The sequence below is a fragment of the Somniosus microcephalus genome, chromosome 4 (genome assembly GCF_052327205.1).
Source record: "Somniosus microcephalus isolate GS21.2 chromosome 4, FLI_Smic_1.0, whole genome shotgun sequence".
Lineage (NCBI taxonomy): Eukaryota > Metazoa > Chordata > Chondrichthyes > Squaliformes > Somniosidae > Somniosus > Somniosus microcephalus.
Genome location: NC_140990.1, coordinates 62,915,876 through 62,933,704, shown reverse-complemented (window position 1 = coordinate 62,933,704; position 17,829 = coordinate 62,915,876). Strand labels below are relative to the sequence as shown.

The following is a 17,829-nucleotide window of genomic DNA, read 5'->3' as shown; positions in this document are numbered from 1 at the left end:
TCAGAGAATTATCCCTGCCCCCATTTTTCATGCAGTATGATTTTGCCATTCCCATTTGCAACATTTTCACAGGATGTTCTTTCAATTCCTCCCTCCCCTCCTAAACCCCTCCCACCCCTGTCTCTGCACCTGCTTAATATCTGTTACATCTCCAGCTTTTTCCAGTTCTGATGAAGGGTCCCAGACCTGAAACATTAACCCTGTTTCTCTCTCCACGGATGATGCCTGGCCTGCTGAGTATTTCCAGCATTTTCTGTTGTTATTTCAGATTTCCAGCATCCGCAGTATTTTGCTATTATATCACAGATCCTGAACCCCTTTACGAAATGGCGGCGGGCCGATTCGTCCAATGAGCCGGTTCCAGGTCCTGCCTCCTCCTTCGCCGCGATTGGTTGGAGGACCAAAGCCCCTTGGTCGGTCCTCCAGGCTCAGCCTCCCCTCGCTCATTGGTGGAGAGCTCACGTCTATCATTGTACGACGGCGACGTCGTGACGTGACTGGTTGGGCGAAGAGGGGGGTGGGCGCGTGGGGAGCCGGCTCACTCCTCCAGCCCCGCCCCGCTCGCTCCTTATTGGTCGGAAGCTCCCGTCAATCAGGCCCGGGTCACGTGTCCCTGGAGCGTGCTCCGCCAAACTGAAGAAGCTCCGCTCGGGGCCCGGATCCGTGGACTCTCAGGTTTGGATTCCCCTTTATTCTCTCCCCTCCTCTGATCTCAATCGGATCTGGGGGGAAACTCACTTTCCCTCACTGATTGCGGCTCTTAACCAACACCAACTTTATAAAGAAAGCCCTGCGCGGCAACCTGGAGATCAGGGGCCCAGCGCGCAGGCGCGGTGGAGGATGATTGACAGGGGCCCAAGGTGTGTGCTGAGCATGCGCGGTGCGGGCCAGGCGCCTGTGGAGCAGGAGAGGGCAGGACCATGGGGTGCATGCGCGGGGTCAGCCACAACTCACGCGGTGGCCGGAGCGCTTTCTGGAGCACGGGGGCTTGTGGAGATTGCAGCCGTCATTACTGCTGATCCTTTCAACGCACCTGTGCAGCAGCTGGGGCCTGAAAATCAGCTTAACTGCCCCGGGCTGGGAAAGGGCGACATGAGACAACATTCTCCCTCTTACCCCCTTTCTACACTCCTTTTACAGGGTTTTAGAAGTGGAGCATTTCCAGACAGGAAGCTCAGACCAAACATCACGTCAAGATCTGACAGAGTCGCTCGATCCATCGGGACCCGGCATTGGCACATGGAAGGAGAGAGCAGCGATCACAGTGCAGAGAAACCTCACAAGTGTTCCGTGTGTGGACTCGCCTTCAGCCGATTGCCTGACCTGGCAAGACACATGCACCGTCACACCGGGGAGAAACCGGGTAAAGGTGGGGATGGCGGGAAGCAATTCAGTTCCCCGTCTACGTCAGAAGTTCATCCGCGCAGTCACCCCGGGGACAGTTCGTTCACCTGCTCTGTGTGTGGAAAGGAATTTGTTTATTCATCCCAACTGCTGACGCACCAGCTTGATCACACTGACGAGAGACCATTTAAATGTTCTGACTGTGGGAAGAGCTTTAAAAGCTCCGGGGGTCTGAAGGGTCACTAGCGTGCTCACACTGGAGAGAAGCCGTTCACCTGCTCCGTGTGTAGGAAAGGATTCGCTCAGTCATCGACTCTGCTGGCACACCAGTGTGTTCACACTGATGAGAGACCATTTAAATGTTCTGACTGTGGGAAGGGCTTTAAAAGCACCCAGGAGCTGACAGGACACCAGCGAGCTCACAGTGATGAGAGGCCATTTAAATGTTCTGACTGTGGGAAGAGCTATAAAAGCCCCCGGGATCTGATGACACACCACTTTGTTCACACTGGGGAGGAGCCGTTCACCTGCTCCGAGTGCGGGAAGGGATTCGATCGTTTCTCTGCCCTGAAAACACACCAGGGTGTTCACACCGGAGAGAGGCCATTCAGCTGCTCCGTGTGTGGGAAGGAATTCGCTCAGTCATCCAACCTACTGAGACACCAGCGGGTTCACAATGGGGAGAGGCCGTTCACCTCCGTGTGTGGGAAGGGATTCACTCGGTCCTCCAATCTGCGGACACACCAGCTTGTTCACACTGACGACTGACCATTTAAGTGTTCTGCCTGTGGGAGGAGCTTTAAAAGCTGCAATAACCTGACGATACACCAGCGCTATCACACATCAATCAGGCCTTTTGTCTGCTCTGTGTGTGGGAAGGGATTTGTCCTGTCATCAACCCTGCTGAGGCACCAGCGAGTTCACACTGGGGAGAGGCCGTTCACCTGCTCCGTGTGTGGGAAGGGATTCAGTGAATCGTCCGTCCTGCGGACACACCAGCGAGTTCACACTGATGAGAGACCGTTTCAATGTTCTGTCTGTGGGAAGAGCTTTAGAAGGTCCGAAAACCTGCAGAAACACCAGCGAGTTCACACAGTTGTGATAGCTGGGGCAACAGGAACGTGGAACAGATGCATGTTTTACACATTTTGAACTGCTGTTTAATCATTCAAACTGTGTTGCTGATGATTCCCTTGATTTGACTGTTCGTGGTGTTCCATAAAATGCACAGTACAGAAACAGGCCATTCGGCCCAACTAGTCCTTGCCTGGGTTTATGCTCCACACAAGCCTCCTCCCACCCTATCAACATATCCTCCTATTCCTTTCTCCCTCATGTCTTTATCTGGCTTTCCCTTAAATTCATCTGTGCCATTCACCTCAACTACTCCTTGTGGTAGTGAGTTCCAGATTCTAAGAACATAAGAAATAGGAGCAGGAATAGGCCACTTGGCCCCTCGAGCCTGCTCTGCCATTCAATAAGATCATGGCTGATCTTGGGCTCAAAGCCACTTCCCCGCCCACTCCCCATAACCCTTCACTCCCTTATCTTGCAAAAATCTGTCTCTCTCCACCTTAAATATATTCAATGACCCAGCCTCCACAGCTCTCTGGGGCAGAGAACTCCACAGATTTATGACCCTCTGAGAGAAGAAATTCCTCCTCATCTCAGTTCTAAAAGGCCGACCCTTTATTCTGAAACTGTGCCCCCGAGTTCTAGATTTCCCCAAAAGGGGAAACATCCTCTCTGCACCTACCTTGTTGAGCCCCCTCAGTCTCTTATGTGTTTCAATAAGATCACCTCTCATTCTTCTAAATTCCAATGAGTATAGGCCCAGCCTGCTCAACCTTTCTTCATAAGTCAACCCCTCATCTCTGGAATTAACCTAGTGAATCGTCTCTGAACTGCCTCCATTGCAAGTATACCCTTCCTTAAATAAGGAGACCAAAACTGTACGCAGTACTCCAGGTGTGGTCTCACCAATACCCTGTACAGTTGTAGCAGGACTTCCCTGCTTTTATACTCCAACCCCCTTGAAATAAAGGCCAACATTCCATTTGCCTTTTTGATTACTTGCTGTACCTGCAGGCTAACTTTTTGTGTTTCATGCACAAGGACCTTCAGGTCCCTCTGAACTGCAGCATTTTGTAATCTCCATTTAAATAATAATTTGCTTTTTTATTTTTCCTGCCAAAGTGGATAACGTCGCACTTTCCCACATTATACTCCATCTACCAAATGTTTGCCCACTCACCTAGCCTGTCTATATCCCTTTGCAGATTCGTTGAGTCCTCTGCACAACTTGCTTTCCCACCCATCTTTGTATCCTCCGCAAACCGAAAAATGACCCATTTATCCCAACGCTCTGCTTTCTGTTAGTTAGCCAATTCTCTATCCATGCTAATATATTACCCCCAACCCCATGAGCTTCCACTCCCTGGGTAAAGACATTTCTCATGAATTCCCTACTGCATTTATTAATGACCATCCTATATTTATGGCCCCATAAATATGATGAGATTCTGTTAAGCTGACCAGTATGTTGTTGTACTTTGTCTTTTTCTGATGAATGAAACATTACTGAGCCCCTGTACCCATGTTATGGAATGAAGTGCCAGACAAGTGAAGGCACAACGTCTGGGTGTGAATCTCTTCTTCTTAGGCAGTCCCTTGGAACCGAGGATGACTTGCTTCCACATTAAAAATGAATTCTCAGGTGACTGATGAGTCCAGTGCGGGACCTACACTCTCTGTCACAGGTGGGGCAGACGGTGGTTGAAGGGGCGGGTGGGTGGGGTGCTTGGGTTGATGTGCGCTCCTTGTGCTGCCTGCGCTTGGCTTCCGCTTGCTCCCGGCAAAGAGACTCGAGGTGTTTGGCGCCTTCCCGGATGCTTCTCCTCCACTTTGTGCGGTCTTGGGCCAGGGATTCCCAGGTGTCAGTGGGGATGTTACACTTTTTCAAGGAGGCTTTGAGGGTGTCCTTGAAGCGTTTCCTCTGCCCACCTGGGGCTCTCTTGCCCTTGTTGACAGTAGGCTCCCAAGGTATGGAAAGTGGTCCACGTTGTCCAAGGCCTTGTCGTGGATTTTGATAAAGGGGGGCAGTATTAATAATAACCTCACGGACCTTATAGGTGTGATAACCAGACGGGCTTGTGGTTATGGTCTGGTCTGACTGGAGTGTCTAGAATTAGGGGGCATAGTCTCAGGGTAAGGGGTCGGCCATTTAAGACCGAGATGAGGAGGAATTTCTTCACTCAGAGGGTTGTGAATCTTTGGAATTCTCTGCCCCAGAGGGCTGTGGATGCTGAGTCTTTGATTATATTCAAGGCTGAAATAGATAGATTTTTGGACTCTAGGGGAATCAAGTGATATGGAGATCGGTGGGGAAAGTGGAGTTGAGGTCAATGATCAGCCATGATCTTATTGAATGGTGGAGCAGGCTCGAGGGGCTGTATGGCCCACTCCTGCATGTTTTTCTTCTGTTCTTCTGTTCTTGAACTAAATCCCCTTTACTCACCTCTACAGCAGGTGATGGAGATTCACAATCTGCACAGGGTGGGGGAGGAACCTCGGAACAGGACGAGGCCATTCAGCCCCTCGAGCCTATTCCACCATTCAATCAGATCACGGCTAATCCGTGTCTCACTCCATCTACCCGCCTTGGTTCCGTAAGTCTCACCACCCATCCCCAACAAAGATCTATCATTCTCCATTTTGATATTTTCAGTTGACCCCCAGCCTCAACAGCTTTTTGTGGGAGTGTGCTCCAGATTTCCACTACCCTGTGTGTGAAGAAGTGCTTCTTGACATCACCCCTGAACGGTCGAGCTCTAATTTTAAGGTTCTGCCCCCTTGTTCTGGACTCCCCACAGCTCCACCAGAGGAAATAGTTTCTCTCTCTCTACCCTATCAGATTCGTTAGTCATCTTAAACACCACAATTAGATCACCCGTTAATCTCCTATACTCGAGGGAATACCAGCCCAGTCTGTGCAACCTGTCCTCATAATTTAACCCTTTCAGTTCCGGTATCATTCTGGTGAATCTGTGCTGCGTCCCTCCAAGGCCAGTATATCCTTCCTGAGGAGCGGTGCCCAGAACGGAACAGGAGGGCAGACTGACTGCGGCCTGCTCGACTGTTCAAGGTCAAAGCTTACACAATCTGCTGACAGTTGTGAGATGTAAAAAAAGAACATAGAAACATAGAAGATAGGAGCAGGAGTAGGCCATTCGGCCCCTCGAGCCTGCTCCGCCATTCAATGAGATCATGGCTGATCATCCAAATTCAGAACCCTGTCCCTGCCTTCTCCCCATATCCCTTGATCCCTTTAGCCTTAAGAAATATATCCAACTCCTTCTTGAATATATTTAATGAATTGGCCACTACTGCCTTCTGTGGTAGAGAATTCCACAGGTTCACCACTCTCTGGGTGAAGAAATTCCTCCTCATCTCTGTCCCTTTATCCTTAGACTGTGACTCCTGGTTCTGGACTCCCCGACCATCGGGAACGTCCTTCCTGCATCTAGTCTGTCTAGTCCTGTGAGAATTTTATAAGTTTCAATGAGATCCCCTCTCATTCTGCTAAACTCCAGCGAGTATAAGCCCAATCGACCCAATCTCTCCTCATACGTCATTCCTGCCATCCCAGGTATCAGTCTGGTGAATCTTCGCTGCACTCCCTCCAGGGCAAGAACATCCTTCCTCAGATAAGGCGACCAAAACTGCACACAATACTCAAGGTGTGGTCTCACCAAGGCCCTGTACAACTGCATCAAGATCAGGCAGCTGTTGAACTGTTGGAAAAACAAGGCTACATATTGTATTCTGCCCAGCAACAGATTCAGGAAGCTAAGGGTAGAAAACATCCAGAATTACAGCGATTGCCAGGAGAACCAACAGTAACATTCCAGCAAGACGAACGAGAACATCCTTTTTTTTAATTCATTCCTGGGATCTGGACATCGCTGGTAATGCCAGCATTTATTGCCCATCCCTAGTTGCCCTTCAGAAGGTGGTGGTGAGCTGCCTTCTTGAACCGCTGCAGTCTGTATGGTGAAGGTACTCCCACAGTGCTGTTAGTCAGGGAGTTCCAGGATATTGACCCAGCGACGATGAAGGAACGGCGATATATTTCCAAGTTAGGATGGTGTGTGACTGGGAGGGGAACTTGTGAACTCAGGCGATAGTGTTCCCATGGTAGAGGTCGTGGGTTTGGGAGGTGCTGCCGAAGAAGCCTTGGCGAGCTGCTGCAGTACATCTTGGAGATGGTACGCACTGCAGCCACGGTACGCCGGTGGTGGAGGGAGTGAAGGTTTAAGGTAGTGGATGGGGTACCAATCAGGTGGGCTGCTTTGTCCTGGATGGTGTCGAGCTTCTTGAGTGTTGCTGGAGCTGCAGTCATCCAGGCAAGTGGAGAGTATTCCATCACACTCCTGACTTGTGCCTTGTCGATGCTGGGAAGGCTTTGGGGAGTCAGGAGGTGAGACACTCGCTGCAGAATTCCCAGCCTCTGATGCGCCCTTGTTGCCACAGTATTTATGTGGGTGGTCCAGCGAAGTTTCTGGTCAATGGTCACCCCCAGGATGGTGGGGGTTTCAGCGATGCTAATGCCGTTGAATATCAATGGGAGGTAGTTAGATGCTCCCAGAACATGGTCCGGATCATTCTCAAATCTGAGTGGTGCTTCCCAGAATACGGTTGTATGACTTTGTTATCAGGTGAAATAGTCATGTCCGAATGTCAATAAAGATCATTTATAACAGTTCTAGAGTCTCGTGTGATTCTTCCATGGCAGGTACAGCACGGGTTAGATACAGAGTATAACTCGCTCTGCACTGTCCCCATCAAATACTCCAAGGGCAGGTACAGCATGGGTTAGATAGAGAGTAAAGCTCCCTCTACACTGTCCCATCAAACAGTCCCAGGGCAGGTACAGCACGGGTTAGATACAGAGTAAAGCTCCCTCTACACTGTCCCATCAAACACTCCCAGGGCAGGTACAGCACGGGTTAGATACAGAGTAAAGCTCCCTCTACACTGTCCCATCAAACACTCCCAGGGCAGGTACAGCACGGGTTAGATACAGAGTAAAGCTCCGTCTAGACTGTACCATCAAACACTCCCAGGGCAGGTACAGCACGGGTTAGATACAGAGTAAAGCTCTCTCTACACTGTCCCATCAAACACTCCTAGGGCAGCTACAGCACGGGTTAGATACAGAGTAAAGCTCACTCTACACTGTCCCATCAAACACTCCCAGGGCAGGTACAGCACGGGTTAGATACAGAGTAAAGCTCCCTCTACACTGTCCGATCAAACACTCCCAGGACAGGTACAGCATGGGTGACATACAGGGAAAAGCTCCCTCTACACTGTCCCATCAAACACTCCCAGGGCAGGTACAGCAGGGCTTAGATAAAGAGTAAAGCTCCCTCTACACTGTCCCATCAAACACTCCCAGGGCAGGTACAGCATGGGTTAGATACAGAGTAAAGCTCCCTCTGCAATGTCCCATCAAACACTCCCAGGGCAGGTACAGCACGGGTTAGATAGAGAGTAAAGCTCCCTCTACACTGTCCCATCAAACACACCCAGGACAGGTACAGCACGGGTTAGATACAGAGGAAAGCTCCCTCTACACTGTCCCATCAAACACTCCCAGGGCAGATACAGCAGGGGTTAGAAAGAGTAAAGCTCCATCTATACTGTCTCATCAAACACTCCCAGGGCAGGTACAGCATGGGTTAGATACAAAGTAAACCTCCCTCTACACTGTCCCATCAACCACTCTCAGGGCAGGTACAGCACGGGTTAGATACAGAGTAAAGCTTCCTCTACACTGTCCCATCAAACACTCCTAGGGTAGGTACAGCATAGCTTAGATACAGAGTAAAGATCCCTCTACAATGTCCAATCAAACACTGCCAGGGCAGGTACAGCATAGGTTAGATACAGAGTAAAGCTTCCTCTACACTGTCCCATCAAACACTCCCAGGGCAGATACAGCACAGGTTAGATACAGAGTAATGCTCCATCTACACTGTCCCCATCAAACACTCCCAGGGCAGGTACAGCATGGGTTAGATACAGAGTAAAGCTCCCTCTACACTGTCCCATCAAACACTCCCAGGGCAGAAACAGCATGGGTTAGATACAGAATAAAGCTCCTTCTGCACTGTCCCATCAAACACTCCCAGGGCAGATACAGCATGGGTTAGATACAGAGAAAAGCGCCCTCTGCACTGTCCCATCAAACACTCCCAGGGCCGGTACAGCCCAGGTTAGATACAGAGTAAAGCTCCCTCTACACTGTCCCATCAAACACTCCCAGGGCAGGTACAGCACGGGTTAGATACAGAGTAAAGCTCCCTCTACACTGTCCCATCAAACACTCCCAGGGCAGGTACAGCACTGGTTAGATACAGAATAAAGCTCCCTCTACACTATCCCATCAAACACTCCCAGGGCAGGAACAGCACGGGTGAGATACAGAGTAAAGCTCCTTCTACACTGTCCCATCAAACACTCCCAGGACAGGTACAGCACGGGTTAGATACAGAGTAAAGCTCCCTCTAAACTGTCCCATCAAACACTCACAGGGCAGGTACAGCAGGGGTTAGATACAGAGTAAAGCTCCCTCTACACTGTCCCATCAAACACTCCCAGGGCAGGTAGAGCACGGGTTAGATACAGAGTAAAGCTCCCTCTACTCTGTCCCATCAAACACTCCCAGGGCAAGGACAGCACAGGTAAGATACAGAGTAAAGCTCTCCCTACACTGTCCCATCAAATACTCCCAGGGCAGGTACAGCACGGGTTAGATACAGAGTATAGCTCGCTCTACACTGTCCCATCAAACATTCCAAGGGCAGAAACAGCATGGGTTAGATACAGAGAAAAGCTCCCGCTACATTGTCCCATCAAACAGTCCCAGAGCAGGTACAACACGGGTTAGATACAGAGTAAAGCTCCCTCTGCACTGTCCCATCAAACACACCCATGGCAGGTACAGCAGGGGTTAGATACAGAGTAAAGCTCCCTCTACACTGTCCAATTGGACACACCCAGGGCAGGTACAGCACGGGGTTAGATACAGAGTAAAGCTATCTCTACACTGTCCCATGAAACACTCCCAGGGCGGGAACAGCACGGGTTAGATGCAGAGTAAAGCTCCCTCTACACTGTCCCATGAAACACTCCCAGGGCGGGTACAGCATGGATTAGATACAGAGTAATGCTCCATCTACACTGTCCCATCAAAAACTCCCAGGGCAGGTACAGCACAGGTTAGTTACAGAGTAAAGCTCCCTCTACAATGTCCCATCAAACACTCCCATGGCAGGTACAGCACGGGCTAGATACAGAGTAAAGCTCCCTCTACACTGTCCCATCAAACACTCCCAGGGCAGGTACAGCACGGGTTAAATACAGAGTAAAGCTCCCTCTACACTGTCCCATCAAACACTCCCAGGGCAGGTACAGCAGGGGTTAGATAGAGAGTAAAGCTCCATCTACACTGTCTCATCAAACACTCCCAGGGCAGGTACAGCACGGGTTAGATACAAAGTAAATCTCCCTCTACACTATCCCATTAAACACTCCCAGGACAGGTACAGCACGGGTTAGATACAGAGTAAAGCTCCCTCTACACTTTCCCATCAAACACTCCCAGGGCAGGTCTAGCACGGGTGAGGTACAGAGTAAAGCTACTTCTACACTGTCCCATCAAACACTCCCAGGACAGCTACAGCACGGGTTAGATACAGAGTAAAGCTCCCTCTAAACTGTCCCATCAAACACACCCAGGGCAGGTACAGCAGGGGTTAGATACAGAGTAAAGCTCCCTCTACAGTGTCCCATCAAACACTCCCAGGGCAGGTAGAGCACGGGTTAGATACAGAGTAAAGCTCCCTCTACACTGTCCCATCAAACACTCCCAGGGCAGGTACAGCACAGGTTAGATACAGAGTAAAGCTCTCCCTACACTGTCCCATCAAACACTCCCAGGGCAGGTACAGCACGGGTTAGATACAGAGTTAAGCTCCCTCTACACTGTCCCATCAAACACTCCCAGGGCAGGTACAGCACGGGTTAGATACAGAGTAAAGCTCCCTCTAGACTGTCCCATCAAACACTCCCAGGGCAGGTACAGCACGGGTTAGATAGAGAGTAAAGCTCTCTCTACACTGTCCCATCAAACACTCCTAGGGCAGCTGCAGCACGGGTTAGATACAGAGTAAAACTCACTCTACATTGTCCCATCAAACTCTCCCAGGGCAGGTACAGCACGGGTTAGATACAGAGTAAAGCTCCCTTTACACTTTCCGATCAGACACTCCCAGGACAGGTACAGCATTGGCTAGATACAGAGAAAAGCTCCCTCTACACTGTCCCATCAAACACTCCCGGGGCAGGTACAGCAGGGGTTAGATAGAGAGTAAAGCTCCATCTACACTGTCTCATCAAACACTCCCAGGGCAGGTACAGCACGGGTTAGATACAAAGTAAATCTCCCTCTACACTATCCCATTAAACACTCCCAGGACAGGTACAGCACGGGTTAGATACAGAGTAAAGCTCCCTCGACACTTTCCCATCAAACACTCCCAGGGCAGGTAGAGCACGGGTGAGGTACAGAGTAAAGCTCCCTCTACACTGTCCCATCAAACACTCCCAGGGCAGGTACAGCACAGGTTAGATACAGAGTAAAGCTCTCCCTACACTGTCCCATCAAACACTCCCAGGGCAGGTACAGCACGGGTTAGATACAGAGTTAAGCTCCCTCTACACTGTCCCATCAAACACTCCCAGGGCAGGTACAGCACGGGTTAGATACAGAGTAAAGCTCCCTCTAGACTGTCCCATCAAACACTCCCAGGGCAGGTACAGCACGGGTTAGATAGAGAGTAAAGCTCTCTCTACACTGTCCCATCAAACACTCCTAGGGCAGCTACAGCACGGGTTAGATACAGAGTAAAACTCACTCTACATTGTCCCATCAAACTCTCCCAGGGCAGGTACAGCACGGGTTAGATACAGAGTAAAGCTCCCTTTACACTTTCCGATCTAACACTCCCAGGACAGGTACAGCAATGGCTAGATACAGAGAAAAGCTCCCTCTACACTGTCCCATCAAACACTCCCAGGGCAGGTACAGCAGGGCTTAGATGCAGAGTAAAGCTCCCTCTACACTGTCCCATCAAACACTCCCAGGGCAGGTACAGCATGGGTTAGATACAGAGGAAAGCTCCCTCTACAATGTCCCATCAAACACTCCCATGGCAGGTACAGCATGGGCTAGATACAGAGTAAAGCTCCCTCTACACTGTCCCATCAAACACTCCCAGGGCAGGTACAGCACGGGTTAGATACAGAGTAAAGCTCCCTCTATACTGTCCCATCAAACACACCCAGGACAGGTACAGCACGGGTTAGATACAGAGTAAAGCTCCCTCTACACTGTCCCATCAAACACTCCCAGGGCTGGTGCAGCTTGGGTTAGATACAGTGTTAAGCTCCCTCTACTCTGTCCCATCAAACCCTCCCAGGGCAAGGACAGCACAGGTAAGATACAGAGTAAAGCTCTCCCTACACTGTCCCATCAAATACTCCCAGGGCAGGTACAGCACGGGTTAGATACAGAGTATAGCTCGCTCTACACTGTCCCATCAAACATTCCAAGGGCAGAAACAGCATGGGTTAGATACAGAGAAAAGCTCCCGCTACACTGTCCCATCAAACAGTCCCAGAGCAGGTACAACACGGGTTAGATACAGAGTAAAGCTCCCTCTACACTGTCCCATCAAACACTCCCATGGCAGGTACAGCAGGGGTTAGATACAGAGTAAAGCTCCCTCTACACTGTCCAATTGGACACACCCAGGGCAGGTACAGCACGGGGTTAGATACAGAGTAAAGCTATCTCTGCACTGTCCCATGAAACACTCCCAGGGCGGGAACAGCACGGGTTAGATGCAGAGTAAAGCTCCCTCTACACTGTCCCATGAAACACTCCCAGGGCGGGTACAGCATGGATTAGATACAGAGTAATGTTCCATCTACACTGTCCCATCAATAACTCCCAGGGCAGGTACAGCACAGGTTAGATACAGAGTAAAGCTCCCTCTACAATGTCCCATCAAACACTCCCATGGCAGGTGCAGCACGGGCTAGATACAGAGTAAAGCTCCCTCTCCACTGTCCCATCAAACACTCCCAGGGCAGGTACAGCACGGGTTAAATACAGAGTAAAGCTCCCTCTACACTGTCCCATCAAACACTCCCAGGGCAGGTACAGCAGGGGTTAGATAGAGAGTAAAGCTCCATCTACACTGTCTCATCAAACACTCCCAGGGCAGGTACAGCACGGGTTAGATACAAAGTAAATCTCCCTCTACACTATCCCATTAAACACTCCCAGGACAGGTACAGCACGGGTTAGATACAGAGTAAAGCTCCCTCTACACTTTCCCATCAAACACTCCCAGGGCAGGTATAGCACGGGTGAGATACAGAGTAAAGCTACTTCTACACTGTCCCATCAAACACTCCCAGGACAGGTACAGCACGGGTTAGATACAGAGTAAAGCTCCCTCTAAACTGTCCCATCAAACACTCGCAGGGCAGGTACAGCAGGGGTTAGATACAGAGTAAAGCTCCCTCTACAGTGTCCCATCAAACACTCCCAGGGCAGGTAGAGCACGGGTTAGATACAGAGTAAAGCTCCCTCTACACTGTCCCATCAAACACTCCCAGGGCAGGTACAGCACAGGTTAGATACAGAGTAAAGCTCTCCCTACACTGTCCCATCAAACACTCCCAGGGCAGGTACAGCACGGGTTAGATACAGAGTAAAGCTCCCTCTAGACTGTCCCATCAAACACTCCCAGGGCAGGTACAGCACGGGTTAGATAGAGAGTAAAGCTCTCTCTACACTGTCTCATCAAACACTCCTAGGGCAGCTACAGCACGGGTTAGATACAGAGTAAAACTCACTCTACATTGTCCCATCAAACTCTCCCAGGGCAGGTACAGCACGGGTTAGATACAGAGTAAAGCTCCCTTTACACTTTCCGATCAAACACACCCAGGACACGTACAGCATTGGCTAGATACAGAGTAAAGCTCCCTCTACACTGTCCCATCAAACACTCCCAGGGCAGGTACAGCAGGGCTTAGATACAGAGTAAAGCTCCCTCTACACTGTCCCATCAAACACTTCCAGGGCAGGTACAGCATGGGTTAGATACAGAGTAAAGCTCCCTCTACAATGTCCCATCAAACACTCCCATGGCAGGTACAGCATGGGCTAGATACAGAGTAAAGCTCCCTCTACACTGTCCCATCAAACACTCCCAGGGCAGGTACAGCACGGGTTAGATACAGAGTAAAGCTCCCTCTATACTGTCCCATCAAACACACCCAGGACAGGTACAGCACGGGTTAGATACAGAGTAAAGCTACCTCTACACTGTCCCATCAAACACTCCCAGGGCTGGTACAGCTTGGGTTAGATACAGAGTTAAGCTCCCTCTACACTGTCCCATCAAACACTCCCAGGGCAGGTACAGCACGGGTTAGATACAGAGTAAAGCTCCCTCTAGACTGTCCCATCAAACACTCCCAGGGCAGGTACAGCACGGGTTAGATAGAGAGTAAAGCTCTCTCTACACTGTCTCATCAAACACTCCTAGGGCAGCTACAGCACGGGTTAGATACAGAGTAAAACTCACTCTACATTGTCCCATCAAACTCTCCCAGGGCAGGTACAGCACGGGTTAGATACAGAGTAAAGCTCCCTTTACACTTTCCGATCAAACACTCCCAGGACACGTACAGCATTGGCTAGATACAGAGTAAAGCTCCCTCTACACTGTCCCATCAAACACTCCCAGGGCAGGTACAGCAGGGCTTAGATACAGAGTAAAGCTCCGTCTACACTGTCCCATCAAACACTCCCAGGGCAGGTACAGCATGGGTTAGATACAGAGTAAAGCTCCCTCTACAATGTCCCATCAAACACTCCCATGGCAGGTACAGGATGGGTTAGATACAGAGTAAAGCTACCTCTACACTGTCCCATCAAACACTCCCAGGGCTGGTACAGCTTGGGTTAGATACAGAGTTAAGCTCCCTCTACACTGTCCCATCAAACACTCCCAGGGCAGGAACAGCACGGGGTAGATACAGAGTAAAGCTCCCTCTATACTGACCCATCAAACACTCCCAGGGCAGTTACAGCACATATTAGATACAGAGTAAAGCTCTCTCTGTACTGTCCCATCAAACACTCCCAGGGCAGGTACAGCACAGGTTAGATACAGAGTAATGCTCCATCTACACTGCCTCATCAAACACTCCCAGGGCAGGTACAGCACGGGTTAGATACAGAGTAAAGCTCCCTCTACACTGTCCCATCAAACACTCCCAGGGCTGGTACAGCACGGGTTTGATACAGAGTTAAGCTCTCTCTACACTGTCCCATCAAACACTCGCAGGGCAGGAACAGCATGGATTAGATACAGAGTAAAGCTCCCTCTACACTGTCCCATTAAACACTCCCAGGGCAGGTACAGCACAGGTTAGATACAGAGTAATGCTCCATCTACACTGTCCCCATCAAACACTCCCAGGACAGGTACAGCACGTTTTAGATACAGAGTAAAGCTCCCTCTACACTGTCCCATTAAACACTCCCAGGGCAGGTACAGCACAGGTTAGATACAGAGTAATGCTCCATCTACACTGTCCCCATCAAACACTCCCAGGGCAGGTACAGCACGTTTTAGATACAGAGTAAAGCTCCCTCTACACTGTCCCATCAAACACTACCAGGGCAGGTACAGCACGTTTTAGATACAGAGTAAAGCTCCCTCTACACTGTCCCATCAAACACTCCCAGGGCAGGTACAGCAGGGGTTAGATACAAAGTAAAGCTCCCTCTACACTGTCCCATCAAACACTCCCAGGGCAGGTACAGCATGGGTGAGATACAGAGTGTCAGCCATGGCTTAGGCGGCAGCACTCTCGCCTCTGAGTCAGAAGGTTGTGGGTTGAAGTCCCACTCCAGAGACTCGAGTCTAAAACTCTGTGCTGCCCCTCCAGTGCAGTGCTGAGGGAGTAAAGCCCAGGGCAGAGTAAAGTTCCATCTGCATTGCTCCACTAACAGGCCTGAGCCCCAAACTCAGTAGAGCGCCCTCTGCTGCCTTCCACTTGTCTCAGCAGCGGGAGAAGCAGGCGGCGGAAGTCCCGCCCCTCGGGCACCACGATTGGTTGAGGAGAGATAGTTTACGTTTGTCACAGTCACAAAGGATGTCATTTGATGAGACTTGATTTGACTTCAGGGCCAAGTCAGTGAGGTGGATTGGGCTCTTTCTGGCCCGCTGGTTATTGTGGGCACGGCTGGACACCAGTGGGACCGGCTCTACCCTGTTTGTTCTTTGAGGCAAAATTAGCCAAGAAAGATCCTGCTCCCCCCTTCCCCTTTCTACACTCCTTTTACAAGGTTTTAGAAGTGAAGCATTTACAGACAGGAAGCTCAAACCAAACATCACGTCACGATCTGACAGAGTTACACGATTCCAATCTGCTGGCATCCCCGTGAGTTCACTCTTATGACAGACCTTCTAAATGTTCTGAAAAAGCTTCAAAATCTACTAGTACCTGAAGCAACACCAGTGGCCATACATTGGGGAAAGCCCATTCACCGGCCCCGTGTGTGGAAGGGATTCACTCAGCCATCCGTTCCGATGATACACCAGCAAGATCACACTAGAGAGAGACCTTTAACCCGCTCCGTGTGTGGGAAGGGATTAATTGCACCCTCCGTGCTGCTGAGACACCAGCTTGTCCACACCGTTGAGAGACCGTTGACCTGCTCTGTGTTTTTGAAGCGATTCACTCATTCTTCCACCCTCCTGAGACACCAGCTTGTTCACAGTGATGAGAGACCGATTAAATGTTCTGACTGTGGGAAGAGATTTAAAAGGTCCCAGGATCTGAAGAGACACCAGCTGGAGAGAGCAGGAGAGATTCTGTTCACCTGCTCCGTGTGTGGGAAGAGATTCACTCGGTCCTCGAATCTGCTGGCACACCAGCGAGTTCACACTGGGGAGTGGCCGGTGAAACATTCCGACTGTGGGAAAAGCTTTCAAATGTCCCAGGAACTGACGAGACACCAGCTGGAGAGAGCACGAAAGAGGCCATTCACCTGCTCTGTGTGTGGGAAGGGATTCACTCGGTCATTCCACCTACTGAGACACCAGCAAATTCACACTGGGGAGAGACTGTTCACCTGCTCCGTGTGTGGGAAGGGATTCACTCAGTCATCCAACCTGTTGAGACACCAGCGAGTTCACACTGATGAGAGACCATTTAAATGTTCTGACTGTGGGAAGAGCTTTAAAGCCTCTGGGGATCTGAACGAACATCAGCGAGTTCACACTGGGGAGAGGCCCTTCACCTGCTCCGTGTGTGGGAAGGGATTCACTCAGTCATCCCACCTACTGACACATCAGCAAGTTCACACTGATGAGAGACCATTTAAATGTTCTACCTGTGGGAAAAGCTTTAAAATCTCTGGGGATCTGAAGCAACACCAGCGAGATCACTCCAATCAGAGACCGTTTACATGTTCTGTCATGTGAGATGAGCTTTAAAAGCTCCAGGAATCTGAAGGGACACCAGCAAGTTCACACTGGGGAGAGGCCGTTCACCTGCTCCGTGTGTGGCAAGGGATTCACTCGGTCGTCCTACCTGCTGACCCACCAGCGAGTTCACACTGTTCTGTAGCACAGTGCCCAGCTGGGGTGACATGAACGTGGAATGGATGAATATTTTATAAATTCTTGTACTGCTGTTTAATCTTTAAGACTGCTGTGCTGATGATTCCCTTGATTTGACAGTTCATGGTGTTCCACAGAATGTACAGCACAGAAACAGGCCATTCGGCCCAACTGGTCCATGCCAGTGTTTATGCTCCACACCCACCCTACTTCAATTAACCCGATCAACATCTCCTCCCATTCCTTTCTCCCTTGTGTGGCTTCCTCATTAATCCATCTGTGCTGTTCACCTCAACTACTCCTTGTGGTAGCGAGTTCCCCATTCTCACCATTCTCTGGATAAAAAAGTTTCTTCTGAATTCCCTCCTGGATTTATTGGTGACTTTTATATTTATGGCCCCATAAATATGATGAGATTCTGTTAAGCTGAGCAGTATGTTGTTTAACTTTGTCTTTTTCTGATGAATGAAACATTACTGAGCCCCTGTACCCGTGTTATGGGATGAAGTGCCAGACAAGTGAAGGCACAACGTCTGGGTGTGAATCTAATAATAACCTCACGGACCGTATAGGTGTGATAACCAGACGGGCTTATGGTTATAGTCTGGTCACAGATGGACTAAATTCTCTGAATTAGCAGGAGTTCAGGAGGCGGTCAACAGATGGGTCCAAACAATCCCATTTCCTGAGCGGTAACCAAGCT

General features: G+C 50.1%; 3 protein-coding genes and 1 pseudogene across 3 annotated transcripts in view; 2 read left to right on the top strand and 2 right to left on the bottom strand.

The window, feature by feature from the left end:
- Nucleotides 1–17,829, bottom strand: part of LOC147119043 (uncharacterized) — a 453,069-nt gene that overhangs the window by 196,604 nt on the left and 238,636 nt on the right. The window lies entirely within an intron of this gene.
- Nucleotides 1–17,829, bottom strand: part of LOC147119047 (uncharacterized) — a 230,851-nt gene that overhangs the window by 183,557 nt on the left and 29,465 nt on the right.
- Nucleotides 841–1,590, top strand: LOC147119049 (uncharacterized). Its single transcript, XM_085984768.1, has one exon. It carries the CDS (start codon nt 841–843, stop codon nt 1,588–1,590), a length of 750 nt encoding a protein of 249 aa, XP_085840894.1.
- LOC147119048 (uncharacterized) lies at nt 6,945–17,133 on the top strand (annotated as a pseudogene).